General features: G+C 40.7%; 1 protein-coding gene across 11 annotated transcripts in view; it reads right to left on the bottom strand.

Moving 5' to 3' along the window:
* Positions 1 to 21486, bottom strand: part of LOC135113812 (GTP-binding protein 10-like) — a 107497-nt gene that overhangs the window by 9810 nt on the left and 76201 nt on the right. The window contains exons 2-9 of one of the 11 annotated variants that reach the window (XM_064029433.1): positions 17769 to 17917; positions 13643 to 13797; positions 12749 to 12916; positions 12363 to 12454; positions 10804 to 11993; positions 8876 to 9097; positions 5060 to 7895; positions 4221 to 4318 (exon numbers count right to left, since the gene is read on the bottom strand). In XM_064029433.1, coding sequence (XP_063885503.1) covers positions 7752 to 7895; positions 8876 to 9097; positions 10804 to 10947 — 510 coding nt within the window. In that variant the 5' untranslated portion in view covers positions 10948 to 11993; positions 12363 to 12454; positions 12749 to 12916; positions 13643 to 13797; positions 17769 to 17917 and the 3' untranslated portion in view covers positions 4221 to 4318; positions 5060 to 7751. Of the gene's footprint in view, positions 1 to 3141; positions 3282 to 4220; positions 4319 to 5059; positions 7896 to 8875; positions 9098 to 10803; positions 11994 to 12362; positions 12455 to 12748; positions 13798 to 17768; positions 17918 to 20157; positions 20572 to 21486 lie in introns of those variants that run through there. The other 10 variants (XM_064029430.1, XM_064029431.1, XM_064029434.1 and 7 more) reach the window with 10 other exon arrangements.

Raw genomic sequence — 21486 nt, forward strand, 5'->3', positions numbered from 1 at the left:
TAGAGATAAAGGCCATCATAGAGACACATGGACAGGATCAACAAATACTTTCACCAGTTTTTCTGAGGAAGAATAAGACAGGGGATTATAGGATGGTGTTAAATCTTGAAAACTGAACAGGCATGTAGAATATACTCATTTTAAAATAGAAAATTTTGAACAAGTATTACAGTTGCTTAGTCAAGGAGATTATATGGCTTCTATAGACCTTAAGAAAGCCTATTATTCAGTAAAAATTGCAGAGGAACAACAAAAATATCTGTGTTTTAGATGGTTGGATAAGATTTACCAGTTCACGTCTACCTAACGGGTTTTCGGATGGTCCTCGTCTATTTACAAAACTTCTGAAGCCAGTTTTCTCTACACTTAGGCATAAAAGCCACAACATCACTAGTTATATTGATGATACGCTTCTGTATAGTAGCTCTTTGCCGAGATGTTTTGATTGCATGAATGACAACATTCAGTTGTTGCAGAGTGTAGGTTTCTGCATAAATGTGGAGAAATCTGTTTTAAGTCCCACTACGCGTATTGAGTATTTAGGTAATGTGATAGATTTGGTGGCCATGACAGTTACCTTGCCGGCGGGTAGGAGGGATGAGATTATACAGCATTACTCTCTTTTAGTCAATAGACAAAGAAAAAATTAGAATTGTGGCAAGAGTGATTGGCCTGCTGGTGGCAGCAATCCCAGCTGTAGAGATGGGGAAGATGCACTATAGGAGGATGGAAAGAGCAAAGATCAAGGCTTTGGAAGAGGCATGTGGAGACTTTAATAGATGGATGAACATTACAGAGGAGATTAGAACAGATTTAAACTGGTGGATTAAGGAATTGGAGAGTCAAAACAGGAAAATATTCAGAAATGCACCAGATACTGAGTTGTTCACAGATGCTTAAAATCTAGGATGGGCAGGTTGCCAAAATAGCATCACTACCAATGGCAGATGGTCCCCTGAAGAGGTGCGTTCGCACATTAATGCGTGAATTATTGGCTATGTTATTCTCATTGAGATCTTTTACACATCTCCTTAGAGGTTTACACATTATGTGATAACACCACAGCGATTAATTACGTGAATGAGATGGGAGGTGTTAAGTCAATAGTTTGTGATGACATTTTTTTATAGGAACATCTGGGAATGGTGTCTTAGTAATGGGGTATGGCTGACAGCTTCCCACATACCAGGCAAATGTAATGTCATGGCCGACGAGGCATCACGTTACTTTAATGACGGACATGAGTGGCAGCTGAATGAGATGATATTTAAGGAATTGTGTTCTATATTTGGGAATCCTTGTATAGACCTATTTGCTTCATGTTTGAACAAACAAATGACTCCATTCTGTGCATGGACACCAGATCCAGAGGCTGCATATATTGATGCTGTTACAATTCCGTGGGCTAAATTTAAATTGGTTTACCTCTTTCCTCCCTTCTCTCTGATCTCTAGATGTCTGCAGAAGTTAAGGGAGGAAAGGACCAGAGGATGGATCATAGTGCCACTTTGGCCATCACAACCGTGGATGGGGATGCTCCTTCGGATGCTAGTAGACGACCCTCGGGTCATACAGAGAAGGAAAAATGTGCTAATGCATCCGTCAACTGCTGAGGAACACCCAATAATGAAACACACAAATTTGATGGCTTGTCAGTTGTCCGGAAACAACTTGGAGAACGTGGCATATCTAAAGAAGGTACAGAAATCATTATGGCCTCTTGGAAACCAGCAACAGGTAGACAATACAACACTCACATCAAGAGGTGGACACTCTTTTGTAGTAGAGGGAACATTAATGCCATTGCACCATCTATAGCAGATATATTAAACTTTCTGTCTCGTAACTTTCAAAGGAATGTGGGTTATGAAAGCATTAACATGGCGAGAGGGACTCTATTTGCAATAGGAATTATGGTGGAAGGCTGCAGAGCGGGCAATCACCCACTTGTCAACAGATTTCTGCGGGGAGTCTTCAACTTACGCCCTTCTACACCCAGGTATGCAACGACCTGGGATGTGAAACTTGTATTACAAAAGATAAGACTCGTGGAACCACTACACAGCCTAACACTGAAAGACTTATCGCTAAAAATGGTGATGCTGATGTCAATGACACAAGCAGCCAGGATCCAAACTTTGCACTTATTGTTGGTGAATATGGCATTTGGAGAAGAATCTGTTTCAGTTTTGTTAGGAGGTAACATCAAGCAATGCAGGCCAAAATTTAATGTTCGTACTATTGTATTTAAAGCTTATCCTTAGGATTACAGATTGTGTGTAGTTAAGGCTATGAAAGAATATATAGAAAGAACTGAGAGGCTAAGGACAGAATCTGGAAATGCAGATGGGAGACTACTCATAAGTTATATAAAACCCCATAGGGGTGTTTCTAAGGACATGGTGGCAAGGTGGCTTAAGACCATGTTATGTAAGTGTGGGATTGATACCAAGAGGTACACAGCAGGTAGTATTAGACCTGTGTCAGTGTCTAAGGCCAAGGCACTGGATGTGCCTATTGCCACCATCATGGCAAAAGCTGGTTGGACGCAGGAAGCCACATTTGCTAAATATTATAATAAGGATATACAAGGGGAAATAGACCCTTTTTCAAGAAGCAGTGCCAGGCTCAGTATAATGTAAGGTTTGAAATGTTATCAGCAGTAAAAATCATGTTCTATTTTCATAAATGACAATGGGGTTTTTGTAATAGGAACTTTTATTTACACCTTTTTACAAAATGTGAAATTTGACAGAACCCTTTACATACAACACCCACATGACTTTAAAATCTCATGTGAACGGCACCATCTAGCAGACAAGTGATTTGCCGAAGTAAAATTACAGAAGTACATGAGACTTACCGTAGGTTAGTTGAAATGTGCTTCGGATTTTGCGAGGCACATCACGTCTGCTAGATGGTAGAGTTCACATGCCCTCCACTCCCTCCCTTTGTTAATTGATGATTCTTGGTTTACACAACAAAAATTCAAGGACTGGAAGGGTTGGGAGATAATATTTCATGTGGGTAGTTGTATCTTTAAAGACTGACTGTGTGGCAAAGTGTAGTGTATCTCATGTGAACTCTACCATCTAGCAGACGTGATGTGCCTCGCAAAATCCGAAGCACATTTCAACTAACCTACGGTAAGTCTCATGTACTTCTGTAATTATATGTAAAGCTGCACACTGTAAAAGTAGACTGAATCTTGTTGCCTCTAGTGTTTAGCTTCAGCCTGCTTCAATAGGGAGACTGCCTGCCTCTGTGTTTAGGACACTGCACTGTTCAAAAAGACATAAGCACAAAACTGTTATTTGTTAATGATGATTTATCAATATAAATAAAAGATATATACATTTTAATATTTCCAGTCTATTACTTTACTTAATTTTACTTAGAGAGAGAGAGAGAGAGAGAGAGAGAGAGAGAGAGAGAGAGAGAGAGAGAGAGAGAGAGAGAGAGAGAGAGAGAGAGAGAGAGAGAGAGAGAGAGAGAGAGAGAGAGAGAGAGAGAGAGTCTTCGAATTATAAAGTTGGCAGCAAAAACAATGACAAAATTTTCAAGTGTCAATCAACATCCGCATGCCATCCAATCACTGTATCACTTAGCCTTGCTCTCAGGTGATTAAAAAATGATCACGAGGAAAACAATAATAATAATTTAGTATTACTCCTTAAGAAAACTGTAGAAACAAACCTATCACTCATGTAAACTCACTAATGTGGTTCTTCCATGGACCACATGCCCCTCCTTTTTTTATTTTTTTTTGTTTATTTGTTTTCATGATTTATCTAAAGGATAATAGCTAGATATTATTAGTTTCTTTATTCATATATATATATATATATATATATATATATATATATATATATATATATATATATATATATATATATATATATATATATATATATATATATATATATTAAATTAGCTTAGGGCAAAGCTGACCAAAAAGGTGATTACAAATATTTTTAGTGCAAAATTTTAGGTGATGGCAAGATTTAAGGGTGCACCATTAAAAGAAGGAAGGAGGCAGCAGGCACAGCTTCTACATCAGCTATGCATACACCAACTGCAGTTACTTGGACACACTGCAAACTGAATGCAAACTGAACACAACTCCAACAAGATAGAAGCAAACATTCTGACCACTACAACATCATACTTCAAAGGTAAATATTAGCTAATAAATTCTGTTCCAACTTTTGCATACTTACATTTCTCAGTGACCAGTTTCTCTAGAATGAGTCCATAGAAACCCTCCAAGGAAGCTTTGAAGTGGGTTGTGCTGGCTTTGGTTTCTGGTTCAAATATCCTGGAAAAGAAAAAAAAAGCAGTCAGGTGGATCTGGTCTCTGGTTCAAGGAAAATCAGTTCATATCAACTAACTTTGGTTTCTGGTTCAAATATCATCTAATGGAAAATAAGCTATCAGCTAACTTTGGTATCTGGCTCAAATATCATGTAAAGGAAAAAAGTATCAGTCTTGCACCACTGAGAAACACTGACTGATAGAAGAAGTGTTCAGAAAACTTTACACCCACAATGACAACTGGAGCAAGGTTCTTCAAAGTAAGGGAGCCTCCCTGCACTATGCACAATAACTAAGCATGTATAACACCAATATAAGTATGGTTGGGTGGCCATTTTTGCTGTGATATCAAAGCACAGAGCACACCACCTCCTCGGTTTGGGTAACCCAAATCACCCGAGTCACCCGAGTCATGCAGAGAGCATTCAGTTGAGAACTGGGTGACCCGGGTAACCCAAGTCACTTAACTTAACGCACCCCTGGTCTCTGACATGGAAGCTGTGGCCATTCCAAGGAAAATCAGCAAAATACCTCATCAGGTCCCCCAACTAGCAGAGACAAAATGCCAGAGGCACCTCTGCTTAGGAGGATCCTGAGGAGGGATTGGAGCAATAGGACAAGATGCAGATATGAGACTGTGATTGGAGGAGCCCAATGGAGAAGAGAGGATGACAATATAAGCAGAAGGATTAGAGGTCAGGAACAAACACATAACTAACAAAACACATGTTTGAGTGCAACTCACCTCTCCCACTCCTGAGCAGCCCACTCCTGACAGTCACCAAGTCAAAAGCAAGGTCAGCAGGGTTCCTGAGGGTCTGGACCATGAGGTGGGGGTGTCCCAGGATGGTCACCAGCTGGGATGCCTCAGACAGTGGAATGGAGATGTTTACAAAGTTATCCCATGAGTTCTCCGTGAGTTTGGCACCACAGGAGCAACACAACACATAGTCTGTGAGGAACACCAGTTGTTAACACCACCCAGGAACACCACCACTCACCAGTCAAAAATCATGGTCAGTATTCATTATCCTAAGAGACATTCTATTTTACCAGTCAAATACATAAAGTCACCCATGACACACCTTCAATCACCAGTCACCAATCACACTCCTCAGTCACCACTCATCAATCAAGATCCTCATCATTACTCACTATCCTAAATGACATCCTAAGTCACCAGTCTACTCTGAAATTCTTAGTCACCAGTCTCCAGTCAATAGTCTGACATCCTTAGTCACCATTTTGACATTCCCAGACATCAGTCATCAGTCCAGTGATCATTACTATGACTGTCACTTGAGACCCTCTTATGAACAGAATGCATGCATCAAAATGTCTTCATGTGAAACGTCACTTAGTGCAGAAAGGCATTAAAAACATTTTCAATTTACAGGAAAGATTCACATGTAAGTGCAGGAATCAAAGATGAACATGAACACACTTTACAAAATACTGGAATGGTAGCAATGTTCCCTCCCACAGTAGGTTGACCAGGTAATGAATGTGTTACACAGGCTGTGATATCATTCCATACATACAGGAAATTCTTTACAAAAGAGAGGACTTTACTTTGGAGAATGCTTCACTAAATAATTATAATGAGCTCATTACTCTCACTTCAAAAGCCAGTGAGGCTTATTTCGTGAAAAGACAAAGGCAAAAATTCTTTCATCTATTTAATTTACTTAAACTAAGATAGAAAATATATTCTGTCCTTTTTCAGTAACAATAAGAAACACTAGTCTTTAGTAATTCCTAGTGAAGGAGAGTCACTGCACTACTACTGGGACGACTCAACCACAAGAGGCGTCATGATTCCAGTTTTCATTTTCAATATTATGTTTCATTTTCAATGTTATCCTTGACTTGAATTATTGCTGACACATTTTTGTTTCCAGAAGGTTTAATACTCCGTTTTCCTGTTGATATGAAAAAAAAAAACTGTTTGGGGAAAGTTTAATTAATATGGTGATAGAAAATATCTTAAATATATTTGAGGAAGTGTCAAGAACATTATGAGAGCACCAGTCAGCAGCCACATTAGAAGGGAAAGAGGCTCAGGGTGTGACTTCCAGATCACCTCGGCCTGCACTGACTGTAAATATAGCAGGATTTAAATCCCTACAAGACATTTAACCCTGTAAGACAACTATACTCTATTCAAGAAATTTATAAATACATTCCCTCCTACTAGGTGGTGGCATGTCAGGCTCTGGACTCATCTCTACTGGCTGATGACTTCCTGGACCATGGTGGAAGGTTTACCCTGAATTTGGTGACTTCCAGGCACTGTCTTCCACAGCCTCCCACAGCCCAAACACCTCGATAATTCCCTTATTAATTCTTACACCTCCATAATTTCTTCTTCTTGATATCTTTTCCCTAGTCTCTATAGAGTCATTGTTCTTGCCAGCTCTCCTCCAAGCATAGTCATATATATTTTCCTTTGACAATTGTTTCTGTCTAAAGTCCTCCCTTACACAGTCTATCCATATAAGGTTTAGTTTTCCTCTTGCTCTCCTGCCTTGCACCTCTATCTCCATCACACTTCTCCTGACATATGACTCTTTCCTTCTCTTCACATGGCTAAAACACTGCAGCTTTTTTTCCTGTGTCCTTTGAAACGTCTCCACTAGTTTTACATTTTCTTCATATCCAAGCTCCAAATTATTGACCCATGTATCTATCTGTCCATCTGTCCATATACCAGGTTGGCAATCCCACACAGGGTGGCCCAGACAAAGCACCATCCACTCATACACACATCATTCACACTCTTAGTCCTATCAGCCCCTAATGGAGAGGGTATTCACCTAATATAGTATAAAATAACTATAACAATCTCAGTCCCACATAATCAGTTGGCTTGGTGCTTCAAACACAGAATATTAAACCAACAGGAATGAAGGAGTAAGCGAGATGAAAAGATAATGATAAAAGATGTCTCTACTCTCTTCCTCCCTCAAGTCTTTACTTAGGGGATATAACAAGGATGACATGAGCAAAATCCTTAGGTTCAGTGATCAGGATAGGACAAGAAATAGTGGGTTCAAGCTTGATAAAGCAAGCTTTAAATGAGATACAAAGGAAAAAGTTTTCAAATATAGTGGTTGATGAATAGAATAGACTCAGTAATCTGGTTGTTAGTGCTGAGTCGTTAGGAAGCTTTAAAAGAAAACTAAACAAACTTGTGGATGGGGGAGATGGGTGGAAATAGGCAGGCATGTTTCATACAGGGATTGTCATGTTAAGGACTGATGGCTGCCTGCAGCTTCCCCTATTTTCTTATGGCTGTTAATGTCCTGTCAATATGGAGCTTTTAAAAGAAGACCAAATAAATTTAGGTATGAGGATGATAGGTAGAAATCAGAAGGCATTTCTAACAGGAAATGCCAATTGTGGGTTGACAGATTCTTGCAGCTTCCCTTGTATTCTTATGTTCCCATGTACTCATCCTCCATCCTCTTAAAGTTGTGAAGGAGTTCCTGCAGGCAAGACTCAGCATTGGGGGAGTCCATCTTATTCACCATAAGGAGTGCTGGCTTACTCAGCAGGTCAGGTGAATACAGCTCCAACTCCTGTGTGTACAGGTGTGGAGGAGTACGAGTAACTACAAAGGAATATAAATGAAGGTAAAAGAGCAGCAGATTTCTTGGCCCTTATGAGACTTTGTGGTAAGGTACAAAGGAACAGGAAAAAAAGAGCAGTGGATTTCTTGGCCCTCATGACGATGCTTGTGATAAGGTACAAATGAACTCAAAAGAGGATAAAGAGTAGCAGATCTGTTGGCCTTTTTTTTTTTTTTTTGTGGGGAGGTGTTTGTCATAAACTACACTAATTAAAGTAAAGATGAAGACAGTGTGTGTGTGTGTGTGTGTGTGTGTGTGTGTGTTTGAGTGAAGGGTAAGTACATGACAGGCTGTCCCTGTGATGTCATGCCTTGGGGCATCATGCAGACTCTGAGACACTGGTCTGGAGACAGGATGTGGCAGGATGAATCAACCAGGAGAGGGTTTCACAGGAGATCACGCCTTTGTCAGGATTCACAGAAACATGAGTCTGACACGTTACCACTCAGGCCGAGGTGGTCATCATGACCTGAGTGGATTTTGGTCAACCGACTGTCCTGTCACTGCCACAAAGACTCAGTTTCCAACATGACTCAAACTTGGGATCACAAATTCACATCCATGCGTTTACCAGCAGGGTGTGTCTGACATCCCCAAGGAAGCCACAAGCCAGGCACTCATTGTAGGCTAGATGTCAACACTGTACAGAGTTTCCCCAAGTTATGGTGGAGTTCTGTTCCAACACCAAGTCATAAATTGACAAAAACAGAATCAAAACTAAAGCATTTTGTCCACATACAACCATAAATGCACAGAATCAGTATTAAGAGCACTAGCAAATAACTCTCCTATTAGTTAGAATGAGAGTAAAGCTGCCAATCAACACAACACAACAGCAAGTCAAAACTGTAAACACACAGACATCACATTCACCCAAAGTTCCTCAGCCCCACACACCCCTGCAGGGCACTGGGCACCCACACACTCACCTTGTTGACCAGCATGACATTCTCGGTGGGTGAACAGTATGGGTGTTTGGGTGACAGCCGGAAGCTGTTGACTACCACAAAGAGGAGGAAGTGTGTCCACTCCACGTGGCACAGGAAGCGGTGCCCCATCCCCATGTTGGAGTAGGCACCCTCGATGAGTCCCTGCAGATCAGCGATGGTCAGCCGCCGCATGTCACTGTACTTCACCACACCCAGGGTCGGCTGCAGCGTCATCGGAGGGAACAAAGTAGTTAGAAATTCAAATGATGAGTTATTTCAAGAAAGCTGCATAAAATTAGGCTTGTAATGTGCTGTTTTGTTTCTCTTCAGTTGATTTTGCATTTTGTGTTTGTCTGATATGTTGTATCTGTACTATTTTAATAATAATAATAATAATAATAATAATAATAATAATAATAATAATAATAATAATAATAATAATAATAATAATATATTTATCTATCTATCTATCTATCTATTGTTACAAGTTCCCAGTTAACCAAAGTTGGAATCAGGTCATAAGCTTGGGATGAATTGTGGCTGGCCAATGGAAATGTACATGCCAGGCCCAGGTGGGCTTAATCTAGGCACAGGCCGGAGGTAAAGCTGACAGACATTCTTGGTGGGCTGTAGTGAGCTGTGTTGTGCCTCTGCTTGGGACTGCTACACTCTATGCAGTGGATAAGTACATGTACCTTCAGTTTTCATGATACTTGTCTTGGTTTATTCAGTGAGAGCAGTTATGTTATTTAATGCTGTTTTGTGGTGGTGGTTTTGGTGAAGTGCTTTGTGGTTTGTCAGTGATTATCAACCATTGTGAGTTTATGGTGTATGTTATTATTTCCTGTTGGAGGGAGGAGTGTATTGGTGACAAGTGGAATAACAAGTGACTGTTGCTAGTCTAGTAGTGAATCATGAGAGTACTTGATCTGTTTGTCAGACTGCCGTGATGTAACATCTGCTGGCCTGTCTATCCTTTCATTTTTCAATAGGCAGCTTTGTTTGCTATAAATTGTTCATTATATTAAGGTAAAGTTTACAAGCACCTGACTTCCTTTTGCCCTTGACCTGAGTTATGCAATGAATGATGTTCTTGTCTTAAAGTGAACATAACAAACCTTGAGTCAGGTTATCCAAACTTACTTATTCACTTGGCCAACTGCCTCCATCTCACAATATTATCTATGCTGATAAGGAGAAATAATATGTAATAATAATAATAATAATGATGATAACAATAATAATAATAATCAATCTAAATAAAATTAAATTCATAAAATAAAATAAAATGTACTACTACTACTACTACTACTACTACTAATAATAATAATAATAATAATAATAATAGTATATTTCATTGAATTATTTTTTTATATGCTTCTCCTGTCATTAATTCCTGTCTTCAGTTTTATTACATGGCACTAATGATGTTTCTGAAGCAATGACTTGTACCTAAAAGAGTACCTTCTACATAACTTTCATGAGCCCAAGACAGATTAGCAAAGTAGAGGCATGAAGAATATTCATAGTGAAGCTTGTCTAGTCTTGGGAATGGTTCTATGTTTCCTTGAGCAGGCTGTGACTCACAGGCAGGGATGAAAATGATGAATTGTGTGAACTATGGCAATACTTCAGCCCTGAAGTGTGGTGACACACACACAGACAGACATATTCATGGACAGAGAGAGAGAGAGAGAGAGAGAGAGAGAGAGAGAGAGAGAGAGAGAGAGAGAGAGAGAGAGAGAGAGAGAGAGAGAGAGAGAGAGAGAGAGAGAGAGAGAGAGAGAGAGAGAGAGAGTACATATAGAGAAGACATGAAACAGTATAAACTAAAGGCAATGAGCAGTGCAGTCAAAAAATCAAGCAAACATGAGGCAGAGCAAAGTGGAGATGATGTGAACAAGGAGAGAGAGGTGCAGAACACTCACAGGGGTAGCTGGCCACCTTGGGTCTGGCGCTGGAGATGGCCCACAGCAGTGTGGACTTTTTTTTTTTTTTAATGTAGGAGGGACACTGGCCAAGGGCAACAAAAATCCAATAAAAAAAAATGGCCACTGAAATGCCAGTCCCATAAAAGGATCAAAGCAGTAGTCAAAAATTGATGAATAAGTGTCTTGAAACCTCCCTCTTGAAGGAATTCAAGTCATAGGAAGGTGGAAATACAGAAGCAGGCAGGGAGTTCCAGAGTTTACCAGAGAAAGGGACGAATGATTGAGAATACTGGTTAACTCTTGCATTAGAGAGGTGGACAGAACAGGGGTGAGAGAAAGAAGAAAGTCTTGTGCAGCGAGGCTGTGGGAGGAAGGGAGGCATACAGTTAGCAAGATCAGAAGAGCAGTTAGCATGAAAATAGCAGTAGAAGACAGCTAGATATGCAACATTGTGGCGGTGAGAGAGAGGCTGAAGACAGTCAGTTAGAGGAGAGGAGTTGATGAGATGAAAAGCTTTTGATTCCACCCTGTCTAGAAGAGCAGTATGAGTGGAACCCCCCGGACATGTGAAGCATACCCCATACATGGACAGATAAGGCCCTTGTACAGAGTTAGCAGCTGAGGGATGAGAAAAACTGGCGGAGACATCTCAGAATACCTAACTTCATAGAGGCTGTTTTAGCTAGAGATGAGATGTGAAGTTTCCAGTTCAGATTATAAGTAAAGGACAGACCGAGGATGTTCAGTGTAGAAGAGGGGGGCAATTGAGTGTCACTGAAGAAAAGGGGATAGTTGTCTGGAAGGTTATGTCGAGTTGAAAGATGGAGGAATTGAGTTTTTGAGGCATTGAACAATACCAAGTTTGCTCTGCCCCAATCAGAAATTTTAGAAAGATCAGAAGTCAGGCGTTCTGTGGCTTCCCTGCGTGAAATGTTTACCTCCTGAAGGGTTGGACGTCTATGAAAAGATGTGGAAAAGTGCAGGGTGGTATCATCAGCGTAGGAGTGGATAGGACAAGAAGTTTGGTTTAGAAGATCATTAATGAATAATAAGAAGAGTGGGTGACAGGACAGAACCCTGAGGAACACCACTGTTCCTCAGGCTTCCCTAATGCTGTTGCCAGCGTTAGAGAAGCCCACCAGACCCACATCAGCCAACAGCTTCAGTTTCAGCTTCACAATGTGTCCCTGTGGATGCGAGAACATAGGAACATGAGAACACATCATCAAAAAGGGGTAGTGCAAGAAGCCAGCAGGTTTGTACATAGTTTTTCTCACCCCCACAGCTGCTAACTTTGCACAGGTGCCTTATCTGTCCATGCACAGAGTACATTTCGCATGTATGAGAGGGGGTTTCCATTTCAAGACACTTGTCCTCCAATTATCGATGATCCTTTTTGACCTCTCTTTAGGGACTGGCATTCTAGTGAGACTTTTTTTTTTCTTTTTAACCTTTTGTTGCTGTTGGCCAGTGCCCCACTTACATGAAAATCAATCAATCAATAAATAAATAAGCCAAGGAAGTGCCAGTGTTCCTGATGTCCCACCAGTACCCACCTGTCCCTTCTGCCCATTGTACTGGTTGCTGGGGTTGCTGCTCTGCCCACCTCAAGCCACCAACACCTTGTCTCCTGCACAGTTTATCTCACCTGAAAAAAAAAAAAAAAAAAAGGAAGAAAAGATAAAAATCACACCTTAACTTAGGGAAATATTTCTACTGATTACAGCTTAACCATCCTACACACACACACACATACATACATATACACTAACAACTGATTACTGAGTCCATTCCATTCATCCACCAGTCTATTTCAGAACCAATTCTTTCCTGTCAATAAAAAAAAAAATTCTAACAAGAGATCAAAGAGAAAATAAAGACAGGGTGAAAAAGGAAAAGAGTGAGAGTGCCATCAGGAAAAAGGTGAGAGTGGCATTCTCACCCAGCAATTTCTGGTGCTGCTCGAGCCAGACGGTGGTGCCTGTAGGGACAGGAATGATCAGCTCAGCGCCAGCCTCCCCACAGATGCGATACTTGTAACTGTCCATGCCAGCTGCCCCAACCCACTGCTGGTCTGGCTGAGCCTTGCACAGCTTCAGCAGACTGTGGCCTGTGAGGGAAAGAGAGAGACAGAGAGAGCAGGGTAAGAGGGATGTGGTCTGTGAGATGGAGAGCAGGGTGAGAAGTGGTCTGTGAGAGGGAGAGCAGGGTGAGAAGTGGTCTGTGAGAGAGGGCAGTGTGAGAAGTGGTCTGTGAGAGGGAGAGCAGGGTGAGAAGTGGTCTATGAGAGGGAGAGCAGGATGAGAAGTGGTCTGTGAGAGGGAGAGCAGGGTGAGAAATGGTCTGTGAGAGGGAGAGCAGGGTGAGAAGTGGTCTGTGGGAGGGAGAGCAGGGTGAGAAGTGGTCTGTGAGAGGGAGAGCAGGGTGAGAAGTGGTCTGTGAGAGGGAGAGCAGGGTGAGAAGTGGTCTGTGTGAGGGAGAGCAGGGTGAGAAGTGGTCTGTGAGAGGGAGAGCAGGGTGAGAAGTGGTCTGTGTGAGGGAGAGCAGGGTGAGAAGTGGTCTGTGAGAGGGAGAGCAGGGTGAGAAGTGGTCTGTGAGAGGGAGAGCAGAATGAGAAGTGGTCTGTGAGAGGGAAACAGGGTGAGAAGTGGTCTATGAGAGGGAGAGCAGGGTGAGAAGTGGTCTGTGAGAGAGAGAGCAGGGTGAGAAGGAAGTTTCCAAGCCTCATTCCCTGTCATAACAGTGTTTAAATGCCAAGCCTCACTTCCTGTCATAACAAACATAATCTCTCTATGTCACTTCCCATCACAACAGACACAGTGTCTCCATGCTTCACCTTCCTTCCCCTCCACATACACATCACCCCCTGCGCCTCCCACTCCCCCGAGGCGCGGCAGACCCATGCCCCCCGCTCCACCCCGCACGTGCAGCCGCAAAACATCCACAAACTTGCTGCGTACTCTCTTCATCTTGTCCCAGTGCTCACACCACCTGGATGGGAAAACAGCTTTAGGAAATTGTTATAGGTACATTCCTATATTTTCTGGAGCAAAGTAAAATATATTGTTATGGGTATCTTTCTACCTTCTCTGGAGTAAAAAAAAAAAGGAAAAAAAAAGTAAAATCTATCTATTTATCTATATACAGCAGCAGCAGCAGCAGCAGCAGCAGCAGCAGCAGCAATAATAATCTATCTATCTTTCTGTATACCAGACTGGTAATCACATATGTAGTGGCCCATACAAAGCAACACACACACACACACACACACACACACACACACACACACACACACACACACACACACATGGACTGCAAGAGAAGAAAACCCAGTTAAATCTGAGAGATGGAAGAGAAGGAACTGGTAAGGAAAATTATTACAATGGTCCAAGATGAGGAACAGGGACTGGAACGAGAAGTGGAAGAGGCATATAGAATTGGAAAATATAGTGAGGGAGGTAAAAGACCATTAAAAGTGAGAATGAGATCCCAAGTTGCAATACGGCAGATCCTAGTGAGAATCAGGAAGCTGGCTGAAAGTTCAGAATACAAAAATATTTGGGTAAAAAGAGATATGAACTTGGAAGAAAGGGAAAAAGAGCGGAACCTGAGAAATGAAGCTAAGGAAAAAAACAACAGAAGGACAGAGACCGAGAAGAGGAAATTTTATTGGAAGATACTAGATATGACACTGAGGAAATGGTACACTTGGGAAAGGGAACAAGTACTGAAAGAACCACAGCAGCAGATGGAGAAATTACAAGTGGTGGGGAAGCAGTACATTAAGAGTAATTTATACAAACATAGATGGGTTACTCTCAGGTGTACTGGAAGTGAGAGATTACCTGAAAGAAAGTAGACCAGATGTGTTGTGCCTAACAGAGACAAAGTTAAAAGAGGAAGTCCACTTAAGCTTTAAGGAGGAGAGATATAATTACTAGAGGAGAGATAGAAAGGGAAAAGGAGGAGGAGGAGTACTGATAATACTTCGAGATGATATATATGTGGAAGAAGTGCAACGTGGAGATGGTATGGTGGAGGTGATAGGTATAACAATCAGGACTAGTGGAAGAGAGAGGAGGAGGATCATATTAACGTACATGCCACAACACAAGGAAATGCAAAAGGAAGTGTTGAAGTGCCTAGACAACATGATAAGGAAGGACAGTAAAATACTACTAGTGGGAGACTTTAACCACAAAAATGTAAGCTGGGAGGAGATGGAAGTTAATGGAAATGCTGGACAATGGAGTGAAGAAACGCTACAGTTAGCTATGTTGAATACAATGGACCGATGGGTGGAGGAATTTACAAGATACAGAGAGGAGAAGGAACCATCAATGCTAGACCTGGTGTTCACAAAAAAAGCCCTGTCCAAACATTAAATGCTTAATCCCAAAGGGAAAAAGTGACCATGTGGTGTTAGAAGTGGTACTGTAAGACTGGGAGGTTCTAGCATGTAAGGAGGATTATAAAAATGGGAGATTAAATCACGCAAAGACAAATTTTGCAGAGTTAAGAAAATTCTTTGGAAGGGACTTACGGAAGGCATGAGAGTGCAAGAGAAATATGAAACATTCTTGAAGAAGTACAATGAAGGTGTGCAGAAGTATGTACCTATATAAAAAGTAAGGAGGAACAAACATATTTGGTATAATGCCAGATGTGCATAAGCTAAGAAGAGAAAGGATATAGCTTGGAAAAATTGAAGAAGCAAAAAAAATGAAAAGAATAGAAAGCAGTATAAGGAGGCAAGGAATAAATATTTTAGAATAAGAAGAGAGGAGGAGAAACAACTTGAAAAGGATGTGGTAAAGAAATGTGAAGAAGACCCCAAGCTTTTTTTTACAGGTATATTAATGGAAAGATGATAAACAGAGAGACCATTGACAAGATAGTAAAGGGAGAAAGGATATATCAAACAGTGGAACAGATGAGTGAAATTATGAATGAGAGTTTTAGGTCTGTGTTCAATGTGGAAGCAAATTTTATAGAACCAAATGAGGAAGTGTGGTGGGAAGGGTTACAGGAAGTCTTGGTGCAAAAACATGAAATTGGCAAATTGTTATGAGAGTTGGATGTCAGGAAAGCATTGGGGCTTGATGAAGTATCAGGCTGGACACTAAAAGAATGTAGAGAACAAGTGGTGGAGCCAATTTGGGATGTGATTAACAGCTCACTGATAGAGGGAAAAGTACCAAAAGAGTGGAAGAGAGCAAATATAGTGTCAATACACAAAGGAGGAAAGAGGACTGAGCCACTAAATTATAGACTGGTGTTGGTAGCTAGTGTTATAGGCAAGATCTGTGAAATAGTGATCAAAGAAAAGTGAGTGAAATATTTGGAAAAGAACAAAGTTATAACAAATAGACAATTTGGTTTCAGAAGAGGAAGGTCATGTGTACCAAATGTACAGAGTTTCTATACAAGAGTAATAGATGAAGTACAAAACAGAGATGGGTGGGTAGATGTAGTGTGCTTGGACATCAAAAAACTTTTGATAAAGTTCTGCATAAAAGATTATTGTGGAAGAAGAAACATATAGGAGGACTGAGAGGGAAGAAGAGTCAGTGTTTGAGGGGCATCAAGAAGAACAGTCTTCCACATAGAGCTGTGAATATCTGGAATTGCTTAAATGAAGAGGTTGTTAGAGCACCAAACATGCAGAAATTTAAGGAAATGCTGGATAAATATAGCTATGGAGACAGGACACTATGAGCCCTGCTCAAACCCTATATTACACACACACACACACACACACATCACTCACACTCTTAGCCAAGCCAGCCCGTGGTGGAAAGGGACAGTTTCATGGACCATCCTACTACACCCCAGGAGCTTAGGTATAGCACAGCTGGCCATATATCTTTTTACTTGTCCTAAGAACAAGCAAAAGGTTTATACAGTTCAGTTCCCTTACCATCTAATAATGCAGTAAGTAATGCTTTTTGGGTGATTACTATCTCAGAAATAATACCAAATTCCATAACTAGTTGGGTCTATAGTTGTGAAAAGGACAAACTAATACCCTGAGTTCTCTTAACTGACATGATGTTCTAGGGACTTGTGGTGAGGCCAGACACGTGAAGGTGTCTTGGCCTCCAGTCTGAGCAGCCACTCTCTCTTCCTTCACAGAAGACCTGCTTTTGACACCAGCGTACAAACACCACTCCACTCCAACACTCGGACAGCCTCACCTATGGTCTGACCCTTTTATCCTCAACATTTGGGTATTGTCCTTTCTGGGGATTTCCCGTCCTGTGGTGCTGCTAAACTTTACCAACACATACCTTATGTCAGATACTTACTACTACAACATTAAATGGAGTTGTAGCATATATACACTGTAATGATATAAAAAGGTAAGTTAATGTAATATATGTCTATTTTTTAGTGAGAACTGCATTGTGTTTTGCAAACACCACAATACTTGGCAACGTTTCCTCCAGGTGTTGTCACGTTTCTCTGAGTGACTCAGTCAGTTAGTCAGTGACTCAGACTCAGTCTGTCAGAGTGACCTGTCAATCCACTGGTCACTTCCTCTCACACAGCACGTGAAAAAAGAGAGAGAGAGAGAGAGAGAGAGAGAGAGAGAGAGAGAGAGAGAGAGAGAGAGAGAGAGAGAGGAGAGAGAGAGAGAGAGAGAGTTGGAAGCAAGGTTATCTCTGACACTTAGGGTCTAATCTGGTAATTTGCCCATTAAAAAGTCTGGCAGTGCCACAGGCTGGGAAATTCCCAGAAAGGACAACACATAAACACTCAGGATGAAATGGTCCGACCCTAATTAAGCCACAATGTACTCACTGAGGCCTGTAGGGCAGTTAAACCACTCAGTGGTATCTTAGTCTTAGTGTGTATCATCCAGAGTAAATGTATTGTTTCTATAACCAAGGACTCTACCCCATAGCAGGAGTTTTCCCACATGGTACACAAAGCTACACCAATATCACCCTCTTGCTCACCTCATATCTTTAAGAGGATGAGGTGCAGACAAGAGCCGTGTCTGCTAACACTGCCACACGCTGCACCGTGGGAGCAGACCAGCTCAGGCTTGATGCACAGACAGCAGACTGGACTAAGCTTTTCTCCTCACTCCCTTGCTCTTGAATGCCTGTAATAATAATGTATGCTTTAATTAACTCTTTCAATAATAATTCAAAGCTTTAAGTACAATACATAATGGGAGCAAACAAGCTGAGGCTTAATGTGCAGACAGCAGACTGGACTCAGCTTTCTTGCTTATTCCCTGGCTCTTGAATACCTGTAATAATAACATGTGCATTAATCAACTCCTTAAACATCAATTCCAAACACTAAACACACTGCATTATCACATTACAAAACATCTGGATTAGTACATACTACTGGACTAAGCTTTCTTCCTCACTCCTTTGCTCCTGAGTGTCTGTAATACTGTAATAATGTAATAATATGTACAGTAAAATCCCTCTCATCCGGCAGCTTTAAGTATCCGGCACATTTTTCCCCGAGCCTTAAAATCAATAAAAAATCAATGTGTACTCATAAAATCAATTAAAATTCCCGCGCAAGGCATACTTTGTCCCCTCGCCACCAGAGAGCACTGCTTCATGCCACCCGCGGCCCACTACACTGTGTTTACTCAGTGACTCACACCCGCGTGTGCAGTTTATCGCCTGACACCTTCATCATGCCTAAAGTTGTAGAAAAGAGGAAATGTGTTGTGCTTACACTTAAGCAGTTGATCAGATCAGCTGCTGATTAAGATCAGCTGATCTTTGTTATGGTAGGATGCGTGAGTGTAGGGTGGTGATTGTGTACATAATTTCACTTCTATTCAAGTATCCAGTAATATTCAAGTATCCGGCATGTCGGCGGTCCCGTTGATGCTGGATAAGAGGGATTTTACTGTACCTTAATTAGCTCTCAGCAACAACTCCAACCACTTAGGGCACTGTGCACAATCTCTGCAAGCATCAACAAGGAAAGAAAAGAATAGACTTCAAAGTTATATCCAGTATGATGTTTAGAAGTGGCTGTCACAAACAAGACAAAAAGAACTTGAAAATACATTTATAATATTTAGATGTGACTGTCACAAGGTAGAGAAAAAACAGAATGGATTTTCACATTTCTAACCAGTATAATGTTTAGATGAGGCTCTCACAGGATAAACAAAAGAATGAAAACAATAGATTTGTAGTTTTTTGGCCAATATAATATTTAGTAGTGGCTGTCAGAAGAAAGAGAAAGGAATTAAAATAATGTATTTTCACATTTCTATTAGGTATAATGTTTAGATGTGGCTGTCACAAGGAAGACAAAAAGACTAAAAAATAGATATTTAAATTTGTATCCAGCACATATTAACATTCAGCTGTGGCTCTCACAAGGAAGGGAAAAAAATAATGAATAGATTTTCACATTTCTGGCCAGTATAATGTTTGGAAGTGGGTGTCAAACAAAATAGAATGCCTCAGGGAGGAAAAATGTGTTGAATACCAGTGAAGGGTTAATGGAGTGAAGGAATACAGGAATGGGCATGGGGAGGATCAAACACACCATGCAATTTGTCATGGAGAAAGACTGGCAGGAAACAAGATGACTACACCCCACATTAATCAACTCTTTCAACAGTAATTCATATGCACTGTATGTAGTCATTGCATACATCCACAATGTAGAGAAAACAATTTTTCAAGTGAATACATCCTCAAATTCCTAGCCAGTATAATGCTTAGATAAAGCTGTCACAAGACAGAGAAAAGAATTAAATAGATTATGAAATTCCAAGCCAATACAATGTTTAAAGCTGTCACAAGAGAGAGAAAAGAATTAAATAGATTATCAAATTCCTAGCAAGTATAATATTTAGATAAAGATGTCAGGAGAGAGAAAAGAGTTTCACATTTGTAGCCAGTGTAATGTTTAGATGTGGCTGTCACAAGAAAGAGAAAAGAATTACAGGAATAGATCTTCACATTTGTAGCCAGTATAGTGTTTAGATGTGGCTCTCATAAGCAACAGAAAAAAATGAAAAGATGCTAAATAACAGAAAAGAGTTAATGGTACAAAGAAATATAGGAGTGGTCAAGAGCAGAATCAAATACAACCTTCTAATTCATCACACTGAAAGAATGGCAGGAAGTAGGATGACCATTAAGCACACTGTTAAAAGCATTCTTCTCTCATCAGGATTATTTTCAAAGATCACAGACTTAATTAGCTGGGTTCAATATTTTTTTTCTCTTTGTTTATCTATCATTAGGATCAAGACATAAGCAAAATCATAAAAATCATTAATCAGGATGGGTTCAAGTCCCAGGAATAGTAAGAGAGAGGAGTGAACCTCTTAACATAGCAACTGTTTACCAGCAGCAAGTATTGTAGATACGGGATGAGAGATGAGGGTTGTGGTCTGACTGTAACAGTGTGTGGCACATGAGCCTCAGTCCTACCCAGAGATCAGTCACCATGAACCATGAGCTCTTAACGTAAGGGAATGGCTGGCTGGACAGCAAGACAACTCCTCATAACTTCCAGCAGCACCAGCACACGACCCTGGGCAAATAACAGTGACAGACAGGGAAATGTGAGTGATTATTAGACAAGTGATCTCCTTGGAAGGAAGTTATCACCCACAGGGATCAGTTTTGCCCCTAATTATGTTTGCAACATATATGAATGACATGAATGAGGGAATCAGTAAAAGTTTCTTTGCCTACAATGCTAAACTCACAAGACAAGTGAGTGTACAGGACAATTGTGAAATACTGCAACACCTTAATACAAGTTGGAAATGGAGCTTCACATGGGAAATGTAATTCAGTGTCAAGAAATTCAGTGTAACGGAGTTTGGAATGAGCAAGCAAAGGATTTCGAGGGAATATAAACTTGGAGGAGAGATTATACAGAAATCAAAGTCAGAGAGATCTCTAGGAGTATTCATGTCAGACAACACGTCACCTGAGAAACACATTAATAAAATTGTTGGAGAGACTTACAAGCTAATGAGGAGAGAAAAAAAAAAAAAACATGAGTGGCATTTGTCCACATGGATGAAGAAAGGGTAAAGAAAGTGACCATCACTCTGATAAGGCCAAGGCTGGAATATGCAGCAACAGTGTGCTCACAAAGCACAACAAATTACATCAGACCTTTGAAACCTGAAAGGATTCAAAGAGCAGCAACAACATTTGTTCCATACTTGTTGGACATGTTATATGAGGAGAGACTAGCAAAACTGGAATTGACAATGCTGGAACAAAGAAGGCAAGAAGGAGACTGATGGCAATTTATATAATCATGAAGAATATGGACATGGAGGATAGAGAAGACCTAATACAGTGGGACATGAGAGACACAAGAGGACATGGAAGGAAGATAAAAAAAAAAAAAAAAGAATATGAAAATGAACAGCTTTCCCATCCAATCCATAGAATGGGATGGGAAAGAACAGAGAATACATCAATTTTTTTAAGGGCCATGTTAAACACCATGAGATACAAAGACAGGACACCACAAGTATAGGTCCCCTCCCATACAACTACATAAATATATACACACACACACACACACACACACACACACACACACACACACACACACACACACACACACACACACACACAAGGTTTCAAGACACTTGTCCTTCAATTTTTGACTACCACTTTGGACCTTTTTATGGGACTGGCATTTCAG

This window comes from Scylla paramamosain, chromosome 26, assembly GCF_035594125.1.
Source record: "Scylla paramamosain isolate STU-SP2022 chromosome 26, ASM3559412v1, whole genome shotgun sequence".
NCBI lineage: Eukaryota > Metazoa > Arthropoda > Malacostraca > Decapoda > Portunidae > Scylla > Scylla paramamosain.